The sequence below is a fragment of the Colius striatus genome, chromosome 5 (assembly GCF_028858725.1).
Source record: "Colius striatus isolate bColStr4 chromosome 5, bColStr4.1.hap1, whole genome shotgun sequence".
NCBI lineage: Eukaryota > Metazoa > Chordata > Aves > Coliiformes > Coliidae > Colius > Colius striatus.
Window position 1 is genome coordinate 54,712,702 of NC_084763.1, and position 17,688 is coordinate 54,730,389.

Below are 17,688 nucleotides of genomic sequence, written 5' to 3' on the forward strand. Positions count from 1 at the left end.
AGTGCTAGGAAAGATTAGTGGGACATTGAGACTGTGGCCATTGTTTCATCTCTGTAGCTTTCCTTATTATAGTTTTGATGTCACTTCAGCTAGAAACTCATTGGTTTTAACTTCACTGTCCTTCTCTTCCTAATTATGAAACAAAATTATCAGCTGTAAAGGGAAAAAAGAGAAGGAAGACATTTGTGGTAAAACTAAAAGTGAAGTTTTGTAAAACCATCTTTTCTTTCTTCCTCCTTTTTTTTCCCCCCTTTCTTTACTTTCTGCTTAAATAACACTTATGTATATGTATATAATTCAGCACTCTAAAGCTATTACAAAGCACAGGTATTATGAACTCTGATTCTTGATGCTTGGTACATGAACCTAAAAACCATAATCCTAGTGTCTTTTCTTTTTACATGCAGTCATAGCTCCCACTGGTACACTAGTTGCATATTTAGAAGTCTTTACCAAGGTAAGATGTAGGGTTTAACTGAATAAAAGCTACATGAGACCTCATGTTAACCATTAACAGAAAACAGAAAGTGTATGCCCAGTCCAGCAAGGATAATAGGATGGCCAGGACAGCAGAGGACTTGCCCTGAGTGGAAGAGGTTAAAGACTTGTTGACCAAGCTTAAGGCTCATAGGTCAATGGGTCCTGATGGGATGCATCCTAGAACGCTCAGGGAGCTGCTGATGTGATTGCTAAGCCTCTCTCCATCATTTTTGAACAATCGTGGAGGACAGGCGAGATGCCTGAGGGCTGGAGACAGGCCAGTGTCACTGCAGGCTGCAACAAGGGCAGGAAGGATGACCCAGGAAACTACAGGCCGGTCACCCTCACCTCCATCCCTGGAAAGGTGATGGGACAGCTCATCCTGAATGTTATCACTGAACCTATGAAGGAAAAGGTGGTTATCAGGGGGAGTCACACAGCTTGACCAAGGGGAAATCCTGTTTGACCAACCTGATGCCTTCTGTGAGTGCGTAACTGGCTGGCTGGATGAGGGGAGAGCAGTGGATGTCATCTACCTTGGCTTCAGCAAGTCTTTTGACACTATATCCCACAGCATCCTCATCAGAATGCTCAGGCAGTGTGGTTGGATGAGTGGACAGTGAGGTGGATTGAGAGCTGTCTGAATGACAGAGCCCAGAGGGTGCTGATCAATGGCACAGAGTTGAGTTGGAGGCCAGTGGCCAGTGGAGTTCCACAGGGATGGGTTCTGTGGCCAATCTTGTTCAACATCTTCATCAATGACCTGGATGAGGGGACAGAGTGTACCCTCAGCAAGTTCCCTGATGACATCAAACTGGGAGCACTGGCTGATTTCCCAGAGGCTGTGCTGCCATTCAGTGGGATCTTCACTGGCTGGAGAGTTGGGCAGAGAGGAACCTCGTGAGGTTCAACAAGGACAAGTGCAGAGTCCTGCAGCTGGGAAGGAACAACCCCAGGCACCAGGACAGGCTGGGGGTCGAACTGCTGAAGAGCAGCTCTGCAGAGAGAGACCTGGGAGTCCTGATTGATGATAAACTGAACATGAGCCAGCAATGTGCCCTCGTGGCCAAGAAGGCCAATGGCATCCTGGGATGCATCAAGAAGAGTGTGGGCAGCAGGTCAAGGGAGGTTCTTCTCCCTCTCTACTCTGCCCTGGTGAGGCCTCATCTGGAGTCCTGTGTCCAGTTCTGGGCTCCTCAGCTCAAGAGGGACAGGGAACTGCTGGAGAGAATCCAGCACAGGGCCACCAAGATGATCAGGGACTGGAACATCTTCCTTATGAGGAAAGGCTGCGGGAACTGGGGCTGTTTAGTCTAGAGAAGAAGAGATTGAGGGGAGATCTTATTAACATTTATAAATATCTAAAGGATGGATGTCAGGAGGTTGGGACATCCCTTTTTCCTATTGTAGCTAGCAACAGGACAAGGGGTGATGGGATGAAGCTGGAACACAAAAAGTTCCACTTAAACATAAGAAGGAACTATTTCTCTGTGGAGGTGAGGGAGCCCTGGCACAGGCTGCCCAGAGGGGTTGTGGAAGCTCCTTCCTTGGAGGTCTTCAAGACCCTCCTGGACATGTTCCTAGGTGACCCTGCTTCTGCAGGGGAGTTGGACTAGATGATCTCTAAAGGTCCCTTCCAACCCTACCATTCTATGATCTGGATTGCTAAAGGAGATTTCTTTCCATACCAGATACACTGAGAGGAAGATGATTGCTTGATGCTTTTTTGTTATAAAGGCTTATAGTAGCTTCAGCCTGAATTACATGCTTTTTTGTTTGTTTGTTTTCAGTGGCCACCGGATTAAGATAGGCAATGCATGGTTTGTTTGCACTGCCCATACTAAGGCTGTATCAGGACGAAAATGTATGAAACCTAGTCTTCTCAATAATCTTATTGAAACCAAATAGTTCACTTAATCTTTTCATGACAGGTATTTGATGGGCCTAGCATTGAATCACCTCTTCTTAGAAAACTCTGTGGAACAGAGCGTCCTGCTCCTATCACATCCTCCAGTAACCTGATGTACGTCCGACTGCACTCTGACACAACCATCCAGCACAGGGGCTTCAGTGCTCGCTTTACTGAAGGTAGTTTCATCGTTTACACTCATGTATATTTATCTGATCACCAGTTTGTTTGTTTTGGACACAGTGTTTTAGCACAACTAGAGATTAAAGAATTTTAAACCAAAGGATCATCTTAGATTCTTTGATTGGAGGAAAATGGAACTTTTTGGAACAAGGCACCTAGCAAACATCAGTTGCCTCTCATTCCTCCTCCTTAGAGGGTTAGCTACCCATAACTGTTCTGAGAAAAGTGTGCAACTGGCATTTTCCATGGACCTAGTGACAGAGAATAACATTTTGTATGTCTATCCATGCGCATGGATCTGAAAAGCTATGAAAGAATTCTGTGTGGCGCTGTTGATGAAGACCATGGATCCAGGCCTGCAAATCTTGCCAAACGTCAGCTATCCAATTTGTGGAGGACTAATTGGTATTTCACATGGTTTCCTTTTAATGAAGAATGACACTAACTGGGCAGAATTTTTCCTGAAATGACATAGTAATTGACAACTCATGATTTTCCTTCTTTTTCTTCCACAATAAATGTGAAAGCGTTTTTTCTCCCCCAAGATACAGCCATTTAGTTTGTGCAAGCAAAATCCCTTTTTCTCATTTTCTTCTCAGGATTCTTTTCACTATAAATTGGATTTTTTTTAGTGTGAAAAATTGTAAAGAAAAAGATGAATTTGCATCAGCAAAAATCTCAGGAGCTCCAGTTATTGAGGTGTTAGATACCTAAAAAGGCATTTGTGATTCATTCTGGCATTCTGATTTCATGTCTGGCATTTGTGATTAAGAGCTACAAGAGCCTAATCTGTTAAAACATTCTCAGAGAGCATTTACTGGATTAGGCCCTGCACAAAACATGCCTCGTGAGCAAGTTGTCTCTACCTAGGATGTAAGCAACCCAGCTTCCCTTTACCTGGGAAGATCCTTTAAGTCCCATCTCCTGCTGGATGTTCTAGGCAGCATGATAAATCAGTCTGTATTTCATATCTCACTATCTACCCTGCTTTTTAAAGCAGTTGTGTGTTAAACTCAGATCTGGCAGTTTTATGATGAGTCAGTATACTCAGAAATGAGGCATGGCAGCAAGCAGCACTGTTAGCCAAAGTTATGCAGCCAGCCAGTGTTGCACATGTGCAACATTTCACACACTTGCAGCTCACAAGAGGATCATGCCAATGAAATGTGATGCCATTCTTGGGCATTGGGAGGTTCTGGGTTGTTTCTTATGATTTTCTTCCTAATTCTCAACACTGGCAAATGACCAGAGAAATGGGTATAGGATTGCACTACTTTGAAACCAAGTTATGTGAGCCCCAAGATTGCTCTTCTGGGCTTTGAGGAGCTGATAAAGATGAGGTCTATTCCCAAGTCACTCAGATGATCAACCAGATGCAGCATGGCCTGTAGATCCAGGTTAAGAATATACACACATGGCTGGGAGCTAGTCCTTCAGTCTCTTTGTCTGATCAGTACTTAACACGAACTTTATCCTTATTTCATGTTGACGTAGCATGTTACATTTTATGCATTGATTTTCACTACAGAATCTAAGCTATGTGTTTTGCCTATATAAATACCTAAGTGTGCATGTGTGTGTGTATGTGTTTCACTCTAAAGCATGCGGAAGTGTCATAGAAGCAGATTCAGTTGGGGCAGCAATTTCCTCTCCTCTGTATCCTGCCAAATACCCAAACAATCAGAACTGCAGCTGGATTATTCAGGCTCAGGAACCATGTAAGTAAAAACATCTTTTATAGTCAACTGGGATGACTAACATCCTCATCTTTTCTGTAATAACAATACAAAAGTCTTCCTTTATTTCTCTAGGAAGTTCTGCATCCTGATGGCTGGAGAGTGTGGCTCTCCTAATCTGTCCTAAATCTGATTTTACCATAGATGCAGCACATAGTGAGGAAAACAGTTTACAATTCTGTCACCTTAGCTGGTTTACTGTGACAAAAGTGTTGCAATTACAAATTAAGGTGTTGAGTACTATGTGAACTTGGATTAATTCATATATTTATTCACATTATTCATATGATTCATACAATTAAAACATATTTATTTAGCTTTACTTTCATCTGGATTTTTCAGACTAGAGTTGTGAGGTTAGTGGTTGGACTCAATGAAGGTCCTTTCTAACCATAATGATTCTGTGACTCAGTATTACCTTTTCATTGTTTAAAATTCCTAAAACCACTTACAATTGGGTAATAGTATCCTGATAGCATAATTTGAAATTGATATTTGTTTACTAGCAACTACAGAACTTCAGTTGTTCATCTGCTCTTTAGCCATTGTTGAAATCATAGAATGTTCCAACCACATTTATAAGTTTATTTTGCTGACTTATAAAATGGAAATCTATTTGCCAAAAAACTCACCAAAGCAGAGATCAGGAGCTAGGCAGCACTTCTTTGTTAGCATGGGTTCTTACACAAATACATGGAAAGGATATCATCACAGCCAGTGCTTGCTTACACAACACTTATTTTTAAAGACAATATTTTCCTGAATCCAGGTTGCAAACTTATACTTAACTGTTGTCTCCTGATTCCCATCAGTATAAGAGACCATAAAAATGCTGTATAAGAAGTAGTTGGTGCATGTAGTGACTTCCTCCACTTGCTGCCAGACCCACCAGATACCACATGTTACGAGTAAGGGTGACTTCATTATGCCAGTCATACAGCGTTACAGGGCATAGCCATATACAACAGATATAGCTAATGGCAAATCACAGCAGAGTTCCTGCTCTGCTTTTTACTGAGAGGGCTAACAAGTCTCCAGCTCTTGCCACCCACTGTGTTTTCCCTTTTTGCTTTGTATCCTGAGGACCTGCATTGATAGCTGTAATTGATTGACCAGCCAGGACACAAAAGAGTGTGGAACACACAGACCTGCCAGCTGAATGCCAGTCAGTGGCACCCTGCTGAATGCAGTGCCTGGGTCCATGTCTGTCATTTCAGCTTGTTCTGGCTGATTAATTGTAGCCCAGTGAGAAGCAAAATATTTGTATCAAATTCAGGCTTGGTCAATGTGGGATTTGTCATCTAAATCGTGACTCTTTCTGACCTGCTTGAACTACATAGCAGCTCTAAGGCCAGGAGTAACTACTGTCACCAGCTGGCATTGAGGACAGCCTCTTTTCCAGTTGTAACTTCACCTTTGTTCATATCAGATGAGCAAGAGCAATACAAGTGTCAAAAATACTGAGTCAGAAATCCTCTTTTTCAGGACGTAGCCTGCAGTCCAAGGGTGTGGAAAATCCAATTCTGTACAAATATAGCTGAGGGTAGTTAATGATCCTTTAACCAGTCCAATTGATGTATGTAGAACGTTACAAAATGATGAAAGAATGAGCTCTTTCTAAGCCTGGAGCAGGGCAGCATCAATTCACATTTTGTCTGGATCCATGGTATGGATTGCAAAGGGACAGAAGGTCACGATGGGTGGAAATAACTTTTGTTTCTGAATGTATGTATGGGGTTGGACTAGATGATCTCTAAAGGTCCCTTCCAGCCCCTGCCATTCTATGATTCTAAGGATGTGAATCTTCCATGTTGTGTTTGCTGACACTTTCAGTATATAATGAAACTCTTCAGATATTAGGAAATTAAGATACGTGTGTCTATGTTAAATCCTGTGCTTCTAATGTCGATTGTACTAGAAAGTACTGCAATGCAAAGAGATTTAGCAGGACCTTTGCAGTAAGGATAATGCACTTCCATCAAATTCACTCCATGTGTCCAAGGATTAAACTACTTCAGATGTTATGCTTTATAGGGACTGATTGACTTCAGGAGAGAAAAGAACAGAGAGCATATTTGTTTACACGTAATTATTCTGTGTGAATGCCAAACATCTCGATGAGTTTTTGTTCTTTGCTGTTGCCAGTCAATCACATCACACTCTCGTTCACTGACTTTGATATTGAAAACAACAGACAAAACTGTACAACGGATTTTGTGGAGATTTTGGATGGGAATAACTACGAGGCTCCTCTTCAAGGTATTGTTTCTTTCCCGTGTTTATTTCATATATAAATTACAGCCAAGGTATGCAGAAGGTTTTCTATGAGTGTCCTGCTGTTTCATGGATTTACTCTGATAAAGAAAGCTCCTTGGCCAGAGGAGACTGGGGGGAGGGTAAGTCTTCAGTGTGAAATGGCACAATCCTCCCAGGCTCTGACTGTATTCCTCCTAACCTGTGGTTTGGAGTTGACTCCAGATGCCTTTTCCTTCCTCCTTAGCTGAACAATATTGGGAACCAAGCAAATCAGTTTAAACTGAACTTCCAGCTACCTATTCAAAGCCATAACGTAACCCACATGCATAAGCACAGTCCACACTAAACATAGGTGAAGAAAGCTACGGGTTCTGGGAGCAGAAAATGGATTTTCCTCAAGCCCTAGAAAGCCTGATTTTCTGCTTGTTCCTGATTTTTTCTACAGCTTTCTGCCAACATCTTTGTCCTAAGCCATCATCTTCAAGTGGCAGGAGCAATCTGGAGCAGCAAAATTCAGTGATATGCTGTCAGATAACATAGTGCCAGAGAGCCATGAGAGGCCCTTGCCCACAGGGTGATCCTGACTCCCTTCACAACCCCAAGGTTGCCTCAAATTCCTTTCAGGGCAATTCAGAATATCTGTTCCTGATTATGCTCTTCCACACTCTACTCTTATATATACTCCCTTGGCAGGAGTGGGGCTGCACTCAAGCATTTAAATGGCTTGTAACTAAGAGCACAATTCATTTTTTAGTCTCCCACACTTGGCTTTCCCTTGACAAGTGGACCAGAATACTAGCTGCTGTCTTTCTTTTTACTGTCAGATGCCTTTCTGCTAGATCATGATTCATATTCCTAATCCACATGTTACAAACCATTACAGGAGAACTGGTCTGTTATTTGTACCTTGTTGTTTTCATCAGAAACCAATTGAGTGAAATGGAAACTAGTGTCAGATACATTTGACAGGGCTTTTTTTTCTCAATGAGGCTGTAATTTCTGGATAGAACAAAAAGGAGCTTAATGACAGAATAGCTAGTGACCAGGGTGCCTGTGCAGGAGGTCCTTCCTCTGTTAGAAAAAATGCCACCAGAGTTGAATTCTGTCTTAATGGAGTATTGCATTGAATTTCCAACTGCAATTGTAAGCAAAAGAATGTTGCTCCTGTCAAGCATTAAACATAAATGTTAGATTAACAATGTTAATTACATGTTTAATACTTCTTTCTTCCTCTGGCTTGTTCTCTTTCAGGCCGTTACTGTGGTACTACTCTACCACATCCAGCCACTTCTTTTAGTAATGCTTTGGTGGTGAAATTCATCTCTAACAACAACATCACTGCTAGGGGTTTCCACGCCACCTATGCTGCATCATCATCGTGTAAGTCCATGTTATGGTTGTTGCTAATTTATGCCTTTGACTGTCAAGAAAAAAAATGAATGTTGTATCACTTTTAGTCTCTGATACTCCCTCTTTAAAAACCCCTTACTGCCTTTCCTCTTTTCTAGCCAAGGTCTCAGCAAATATATCATCAAGCTAAAGAACAAGGAGACAAGGAGAAATGCTTTCTTCACTAGCAAATGCTGTGGCTCTGGCAAGGTTTGGGGTTTTTTTTGTTTCATCCTTCTCAAGCTTCTACTGTCTCCTTCTTGTTGCAGCCTGCGGGGGTGTTTTCCACATGGACAGAGGAGCTTTCAACAGCCCTGGCTTTCCCGACCACTATCCACACAACACCGAGTGTGTCTGGACCATTCTCAGCTCCCCTGGCAACCGACTCCAGCTGTCCTTCATGTAAATAATGCATTGCCAGGGGTTATTATTCAGACCTTTAATAGACCTGAAGGAAGAATGCTCTGTGTTTGTTAGGAAATGTAATTACCAAATGATAAAGCTAAAACATGTTTTTAGACTAACTTGGAAAGAGAACATAGGAGTGATTAGTAGCAATCAGTGCTCTCCTGTCTTAGTCATGGCTTATTTTAAAGCACACACCGTATTATATAAATAGGTGGTTTATTGTTTGAGCAACATGCAATTCTGAAGAAGCCAGTTCTCAATCACCCATAAACAAGAAGAGGAAATTTAGCATTACCCTGCCTTTTCTTTACAAAGGAAATTCTATTTCCTTATTACTAGATTCATTGTAGCATTTATTATATAACTGGGTAGTGTAGAGGGCCCAGGTACTCCACAGATAATAGGGTTGGAACTAGATAGATAGCTTAGATATTAAAGAAAGCTATTAAAGTCTTTTAACATTTATCCAACAGTGGGGGCCAGCAGAGTGTCTGAAGGAGTCTGTTTTCCCTTCAGCAGAGTAACTTTCCTTTGAAGACTTCTGACAGGAAAGTCATGCACGTTCCACAGAACAATGTGGTGTCCTTTACCAGGATTGTTAGGTTGCTCTTTACCCATGTTACGGGTTTCTGAGCCTCTCCATTTCCCCTCATCAAACGGTGGCTGCTGCCAAGAAAGAGAACACTGACCCTTTGCAAAGCTTATCAAGAATCATCAGGAAAAGTAATTCTGAAATGTGCATTCATGGTCAATCAGGATAAAAGGAAAAATTGACCAGTAACATGCTGACTGCATGAAGTGCAATTTGTTGGGCACGTACTGATTCGCTAACTCAATAAAAAGGACATTCTATTCCTCCTTTACTCACTGAAGCAGAGAAAAAGTATTACAGCCTGAAAACATTTTCCAAAATATTTGCTGCCAAATAATGAATAACAGCTTTTCAGAACTAAACCAGAAATCTAGCATGAAGTAGAAACTCAGTGGAACATGCATTCAGTTACATGAAGTGATATTGAGTAGCTGTAAACTCTTTTTCTTCAGTTACACAGGGCTGAAGGGCAAGCTGAAAATACCAGAAAGCCTGGAGTAATTGTGTTAGAAAGCACTATTCATTTGATTTTGTGTGAGGAGTTTATAAAGTTTTCTTGGCCTGAGGCATTCATTTTCTTCCTCTCAGTCTGAACAGAAATGCCAGTCTTGCAAGTTGAGAGTTATCTTTAAATTAGTCCAAAGTATTATCCATATGAGTGTTTGGAGCCGTTTCACAGCACGTGAACACATACGGCTACATTCAGTACTGAAGGGGAGGAGTTGTCACCAGAAAATAAGAAAGCATAAGTATTTAAGGCATTGGTTGTTAGAAGCACCCTCTGGAATCTTTGCTGTATATTCATAGCCTGCTTCTGAAAAGTATGTTGGCTGGAGTCAAAGCACTTCGTTTAGAACAGCGTAACGATTTTCAGAATATTTTTAGCATTCATCTTGGTGCAGTCATTCATCATTTGGTTACTAAATCCCAGTTCTTTTCCAAGGTAAAACTCCATTTAGAAATGTTCGTGGCATTATTCTGCACACCCAGCTGTGTGAAACTGAGAGAGGCCAGAGTAGCAGTAGTATGTTCTAATTCTGAAGAAGAGATGTCTGAGCTCTGGGGTGTTTACTAGAAATGGATCTAGGCCTCTGGACATTGTTTTCTCACCAGAGAATGTAATGAAATAATACATATCTGAAGGGGCTGCAGACTGATTTGTAAGGCTAAAAGTATTCTCTGCACCCAATAGATGTGTAAAATCATCTGACTTGGGCTTATATTAAAAATCTTGTTGATTTATCAGGGGCTTTCTGTGTTTCGTGGTTGGTGTTCGAGAACCGACAAATATTACAAGGGTTTGATAACCCTCTAAAAAGCTCTGTCATAAGATAAGGGTCTAGAAGGGAAGGAGTCCTCCATCAGCAGCATTGCCAGTGATGAGCAGTGACCTCCGGGTTCTGTCAGGTTTTACTGCTGCTCTCTTCTTACTTGTTATGGGAAGATACCAGCTACAGGCTAATTTGTGGCCTGGTAGTGCAAAGTCTGAAGTAAATGCCAGTCATGTTAACATGCCTGTTAATGCTCTGCTGTTTAAACAGAGATTTTCAGGTGGAATACAGCAACAGCTGCACCAAAGATTACTTGGAGATTCGTGAAGGGAATGATACAGGCACGCTATTGGGACGGTTCTGTGGGAACTCCTTGCCTTCAAGTGATATGTCTACTGTTGGACACGTCCTGTGGGTCAAATTTGTCTCAGACAGCTCAGGCACTGATGTGGGCTTCAGGGCAACGTTCTCTCACTGTAAGTAAACATTATTTAATTGAAAATGATTCAAAATGCCCTGTAAAGTCTTTTAGGAAAGGTTTGATGACGTTAGCAAGGCTGTAAATTCACTTTAAAATATGTTGGAAAATAGCTGCTGAATGTAAAGGGATGCTCTAGAACATGTCAGAACTCTGACTGGGAGAACTGGACATGTCATTCTATGCCTCAAAATTATCATAACAGGCAATATTTTAGAGGATTGATCATATTATCCTTCCAGAAGCAAATATTTCCATGGAGCACAGAAAAGAAAATGTCTTCTATTTCATTGCCTGTTTTCCAAGTTTATCACATGGTTTTTACATTCTTCCTTCAGCAGTATTGGTCTGTGAAGATATGAATAAGAGCTAGATACTAAAACCTTCTATGGCAACCAAAATTTACTAGCAGCCTGTTAATTAGAAATACCTAATCATATGTCTTTGCTACCTGAAAGTGAACAAAGGTACTTAATCTTTACATTGCCATTTATTATGCACTTGAAAAATTAAAACACTTCTTTCCCAGATTTCTATTTTGCTTTTTGAGTACAACAAACAGTGTCCATATTCTGGTTTGGCTCTAGATGCCACCAACCAGGGAGAAGAATCAGAAGACAAGAGCATGCTGCTGGTTTGCAGATCCAAAACTTCAAGGGCCCGTTGCAAACATCAGTCTGACTTGCTACATGGACAGGCTGCTGAAGCTAAACTTCCACAGATATTCTGATCATGCATGCTACACTTACAATGTTTTTTCTTTACTTTGAGACTTTCACTAGTTATTTTCCAATGGAACTATCAGTAGTTCAGAGTGCAATCCAGTCAGAACTGTTTTTTATCAGAATACACAGAGATAGTTTACAATCTAGGGGGGGAATTTAGATGTGTTGTCTTCCTGCCTCTCCTACATGTAGAGCTACAGGTCTTGAATGGATAATTTCCATCAGATAAGGACAGGCTGCATCCCTCACAACAAGAAAATAATTAGATGTGCATTCTAGGACTGTCTGAGACACAAGTCTGTGCCTCAGAGCACTGTCTACTCATAAGTAGATTAAACCAGATAGGCTGAAATGAAAGCTGTGTTCCAGGCTGGGCCTCAATGCTTCTTCTAACCTATGTGAATTAGAGACATTAGTTGTCCTTTTTTTTGTTTTTCAGTGTATGGAAACGACATTGTGGGAACCAGAGGACAAATAGCTTCACCACAGTGGCCCAGAAATTACCCTCACAATTGCAATTACCAGTGGCGGATAAGCGTCAATGCTTCTCAGGTTATCCACGGCCGTATCCTGCAGATGGATATTAGCTGCTATTATGACAAGCTAAAGGTGATTTCATTGTGGCAAGTTCTTTTGTTTCAATTAACTTTGATAAAAATGATTAACAGAGAAGCCTACAAGTGGAATAGGAAGAATTTCTGACAATCTGGTGTGGCTTATTGTTTTTGCTGTGTTGTCTTTTCAGTAGGTATTAGCTATAGGAAGGTTTATGTTCTTGTTGGCTCCCTAATAGATATTTCCAATATGTAAGTTTGGAACCTTTAAAAACTAAGTCCACAATGATACAATCCTCTATTTTTCAGGTCAGATATCAGATTGAACTTGGTTCTGTGCTGGTTCAGTTGAGGACAACAGTGGTAACATCTCGTTGCCTGTAAAAATAAGGTTAAGTTCTACAAGAGACAATCCTTTGCTTGCACCTTCTTTGCCCTGTGTGTCAGTCATTTGCTGTGGGCAGTAGGAAGGTACCTCCTTCTTCCTTTGTTTTTCTGCACCCTCCTATCATACAGACTGGAATTTTTAGCAGGCTAAAAACACAGCGTGCATGGTGCTAAACGAAATGGAGCAATGTAGGCAACAGCTTCTTTCTAAACTTTGCTAAACTTAATGGCTTAGATGAGATAAATCTCTTGTCTTTTGTTATTGTTGGTTTTAACCATCTGACTCACTAATTCTTTACTTTCATTTTTAGGAAACAGAAAGATGATACTAGTTCAATATATTCATTATATTCAGCTCACTATTAATTCACTGGCATCCAGATTTAATATTGATACAAAAAGGAAATAGAACCTTTTCCTTTCTTTCATGTTAGATTTTAACAGCATCTTTTTTCTTCTAACTCAATCTGCCTTTCTTTGTCTGTCCCTCTGAAAGTCAAATGAGTTTTTTAAATCAGCTAGACATTCAGTGGGAGTGAATCAGCCTGACATTTGACCTGACTCAAAGATCCAATCTTCAATATAATGCTAATGTTTATTTAATATTTCCTGGCTTTCTCTTTTAACCAGCCATGATTTTGTCTTACAAATACATCAAATGACAAAAACATTGTTGCATATTTACTTGAATCTAAAACATATTTGTTCCTCAGGGGGGGAAAGAAAAAAAACAACCCCTTTTTTTTCCTCCAGATGCTGTTGTTTTTTCCCCTCAGCAAGGAACACAATTGTACCAGGTGGGCTTTTGTAATGTGAGGCTAGTCTGTGTCCCCAAAAAGCAGCCCTGGGAGCTCAACTCTGCCCCTGGGGAATGAGTTCAATTTGATGGCTTTCATTGACATCCTTCCTCTGTGAAAGCTTCACAATTAACAGTATATTGGAAAGGGAGACTGCTACATTTTTTTTTTGAACAAGAGGTTTCTGTCTAACAGGGATGTGCTGTAAGATTCCCTCTCTCATTTAAAGAGGGGAATTTTCTCCTTGGAAACTTGCTGAGTATGGAACAGATTAAAATCTGCCTGTGTGAAGAACAACACCCTTCTCCCTCTCACTGCAGGTTTTTGATGGGCCCACCATTCATTCTCATGCTGTTGCAACATACTGTGGTGCAGACTCTGCTTCTTTTGCATCCTCTGGCAGTTCCATGACAATCCAGTTCGAGTCAGATTCATCTGTGGCTGGAAAAGGCTTTCTTTTGGAGTGGTACGCGGTGGATGCTTCTGCTGTTGCACGCACCATTGCCACAGGTGGGTTGCACAGCTATGAGTGACCTAGCCAGAGATATAATGAGCTTTGCTTTAAAACACCAACTTCCCCACAAGAGAAAGCCCTAACTATTAACAATGGGAGAGTTTTCATTGTCATTTTAATTATTTCAATAGCTTTTAAAAAGAATTCCTAGATACTCTCAGTGATACTGTTTCACAGTGATTTAAGAATAAACATGTTGCTAGAGGGGCATTTACACAGGGGGTATGTAAGGAAAGCTAAACATTTTATAGACTTTCATTAAAAAATATCCCTCTTGAAATGCCATTCTTAAAGCACTGGCCATTGTGATATGAAACCATTCACTATAATGCATCTCATACCCATAAATAAAGAGAATATGCTCAATATGATCGTGTATCTCTGACAAATAGCTCCTTGAAGGAGAGGGAATATGCTTCCTGTACCATAGATTTTCTCTGAGCAAGTTCAACAAGAGAATATTAAGACTAACTAGGACAACATGGTGCAATATCTTCCTTCCAGATCTGAAGGAAGACTTTTGGAGACAGAGGGACTAAGGATTCTGGGTCTTTTCAGGATAGTGGCAGTATGTAATTGGTTTATGTGCTGGGAGAGCACTCACCTATTAGATATCCCAACAAGGGCCCCATCTTGATCTATCATAAAGCTGGTAGATGCTCTTTGGGTTTTTTTTGTTAGATATTTACCTCACAGTAAAATAAAACACATCATTGCTGCCCCAGGTAGCACAGGAACATCTTTATAGGTCAGGATTTTCAGGTTTTGTACTTTCAGTCCAAACTGAAGCTGAAGAAATGCATTTCTGTGACTACACACATCATCACTGTGCTCCCATTGTGCTTAATTACAGGACTGTCAAATTATATGAGTGTTCAGTTTAAAAGGAGAATGCTTTCATTTCTGTCTTGTTTTACATGGCAGGTGCATGTGGAGGGACTGTAACAGCTGAAGAAACACCTTCATTCCTCTTCTCACCCGGCTGGCCCATGAATTACAGAAATATTGCTGACTGTGTGTGGCTTATCAGAGCTCCTGGATCTACTGTGGAACTCAATATCCTGGCTCTAGACATAGAATCTCACAACTCATGCACCTATGACAAACTTATTATCCAAGATGGTGAGAAGCCGATCTTGCACTACCCTGACAGCTTGCAATAGATACTCAAGGTCACAGTACCTGGAGTTCTCATTTCCATGCATCTTAAGCAATCTAGATAGCAATGGCAACATGCTCTAAATCAGTATTCTTCCTCTGTGCTGAGAAGTTCTGCTAGATAAAATACAACTAGCAAAGTCTAGCAAAATATTTTATGGTCTCTAAAAATAGTTCTTGATCTGTAAGAGATTAAAGATCTTGAAAAGTACCTGCCTGAAAGGGTGAGCCACAGCAAGGAAGACAAAGGTGTGAACTGATTTGGTTTTAACACTGGCATGTTTTCTTTTGACCTCAGGAGAAACTAGTCTTTCTCCAGTGCTGGCTACTCTGTGTGGACGAGAACCTCCTGGGCCAATAAGATCAACTGGAGAGGCGATGTTCATCCACTTCACATCAGATGAAAGTGTTACTGGAGCTGGATTTAATGCCTCTTATCACAAAAGTAAGATTTGTTTCTTTTCACCCCCAGATAAATGTCTGCCTTGCTGCTAACAATGTGATAAGGAAAGAAAAGATTCTGGCATTTTGAACAGCTGTCTACAGTCTGTCTAATTAATCACACACAGACCAATTATTCAGATCTCATGAATATGCATTGATAAATGTCTGCAAAGGGAAAGTGTGCAGTTTTCCCACTGATATAATACAACAAAGTATGATTCAACCAGACCAGTCAATTCTCAGAAGTAAGAAAAATATAAGTTTATAACAGCTCAGCTGAAGGTTTAAAGACTAAGGGAGGTAAATAACCAGAGACAGATGAAGAAAACGGTGCAAGTTCCAGTAGGAATGTCAGCAATTTTCAGTGGCACTTCTCCCACATGCACTTAGGCATGGTAACAGATTCCTGAATGGGCTGAGGCACCCAGGGATGTGTTAGGATAATGATGAGCAGCCAGAGGAAGTTCTTCTGACTGGCAGCTTGACTAGGTTACAGTGCTTTGGTCCATGGCTAGAAGCAATGTACTCAAACAGTGTAACAATATGCTCATGCTATGGGAGGTCCTTGGTATAGCTGCCTGTTTACTTTTTTGAGAACTGGGTCTCACTGTCAGAATGTTTGGAGTGTGTCATCTTGCAGTCTACTAACTTCTGTATGGGAGATGATTCATGTGTGCACTGCTTTATGGCCCTCAACTCCTCATACATTTGCTTCAACATTTGCTTTTACCTGTCACATCCTCCTTTTAGGAGACGGGGTTTTTCTCTAAAAGAATATGTCAGTAGCTGATGCTAATATTTTTCATTTGCTTCAACTCTTTTTCTCAGGCTGTGGAGGCTATTTGCACACAGACAGGGGCATGATAACGTCCCCCAACTACCCTCAAGACTATGCTCCTAATCTGAACTGTTCCTGGCACGTAGTGGTAACTCCTGGCTTTGTCATTGCTGTCTATTTTGAACTGCCTTTCCAGGTTAAGAACGAGGATTCATCCTGCAGCCTTGGAGATTATGTAGAGGTGAGGTTATTGTCTAGGTCACCAAATCCTCAAAGCTATTAAAGCTACTGAATCTTACAGATTTCTGTGGCAGTGAAGCAGCCTAGGTTATCAGGGGGTGAAAATACCAAAGAGAAATATCTCAGAGGCTTTCTCTCTCTCTTATTGCTGTGCATTGATTAATCACCAGGTTATTGTTTTCCCTTACAGCTGGGAGCATTAACGTGGTGTGTGCTCAAAATTTACATTCCAGAGCCGTTTGCCTGAGTGACAATGGCAATTTCTCTTCTTCTAGCTAAGAAATGGGTTGGATAATACTGCCCCACCTTTGGTGTCTGGAAGAGGGGACGGACGGTTTTGTGGAAGCAGCCCCATCTCTACCATGTACACCACCGACAATCAGCTGTTTGTCCACTTCATTTCTGACAGCAGGAATGAGGGTCAGGGATTCAAACTGAAGTATGAGGCTAAGAGTCTAGGTAAGCCTGGGAGATCTACTTTAATTTTGCTGCTCAGTAGATATAACTCAAAGGAGGCTTACCAACCGCATTTATCAACCTTGGTAGAATCAAATGTCTGCAGAAATGTCCTGTTTCCTTTATGGCTTCTGATCCTGCTCTTACATTTCTCCTTTTTAAAGAGAGACAGCTCCAGGTCAAAAAACATGGAGATATTAAAAAAAACATGGATTTTTAAGGGGAATCTTTAGCAGGAATTAACATCTTTAGTTGGGGATTTAAAAATACATATAGGAAATGGAAAAAAAAAGGAAATGATCCCATTATTAGAATACATAGTACTCACTGCAAGTGCTAAGTGATGTCAGGAATGATTTAGGCTACTGTGTCTAGAAAGGTGATAACATTTCTCAGCTGAGCAAATAAGATTTTCTGCCAGAGCTAACAGCTTTTGAAAGAGTGAAACAATGAAGTCTCAGGTCTAACTTGGCCTTTGCAGTTATTCCTCTGTATTCATGACAAATGTCACTTGGGACACCTGGAGACCTCTTGTCAAACAGTGTAACTAATACAACTAAGGCAACTTGTCAACCTACTCAATTTTTAAGTGCTTGTTTTCTGCTTACTTTTCCCCATTGCAACAAACAGTGATTCTTAGCATTACTGTAGGGGATTCATGAGTCACTGTACAATAGTCACTAAAACCCTGTGTTAAACCAGTATTTCTAGAGATCTAGAATTCTGATGGGGTTTTTTGACAGAGAGGTTCTGGTCAAAATTTAAATAAAGAATGAGGGACATGAACAAATCCTCATGCTGGCTCTGACTGGCATTCCTCACTCATTTATTATTGTCTCAAAGACACTTCAGTTTTTGGAAAGCAGAAAATTGGGAGTGATTCAAGAAGCATTGATGGATCTGAGCTGTAGGATTTCTAGCTCTGGGAACTGG

The 17,688-nt window shown here is 40.9% G+C and overlaps 1 protein-coding gene across 1 annotated transcript in view; it reads left to right on the forward strand.

Moving 5' to 3' along the window:
- CUBN (cubilin) overlaps positions 1–17,688 on the forward strand; it is a 139,599-nt gene that overhangs the window by 74,638 nt on the left and 47,273 nt on the right. The window contains exons 32-43 of the mRNA XM_061996580.1: positions 2,412–2,568; positions 4,174–4,290; positions 6,454–6,567; positions 7,816–7,944; positions 8,223–8,355; positions 10,495–10,700; positions 11,867–12,036; positions 13,486–13,675; positions 14,604–14,801; positions 15,136–15,282; positions 16,110–16,300; positions 16,575–16,758. Coding sequence (XP_061852564.1) covers positions 2,412–2,568; positions 4,174–4,290; positions 6,454–6,567; positions 7,816–7,944; positions 8,223–8,355; positions 10,495–10,700; positions 11,867–12,036; positions 13,486–13,675; positions 14,604–14,801; positions 15,136–15,282; positions 16,110–16,300; positions 16,575–16,758 — 1,936 coding nt within the window. The remainder of the gene's footprint in view (positions 1–2,411; positions 2,569–4,173; positions 4,291–6,453; positions 6,568–7,815; positions 7,945–8,222; positions 8,356–10,494; positions 10,701–11,866; positions 12,037–13,485; positions 13,676–14,603; positions 14,802–15,135; positions 15,283–16,109; positions 16,301–16,574; positions 16,759–17,688) is intronic.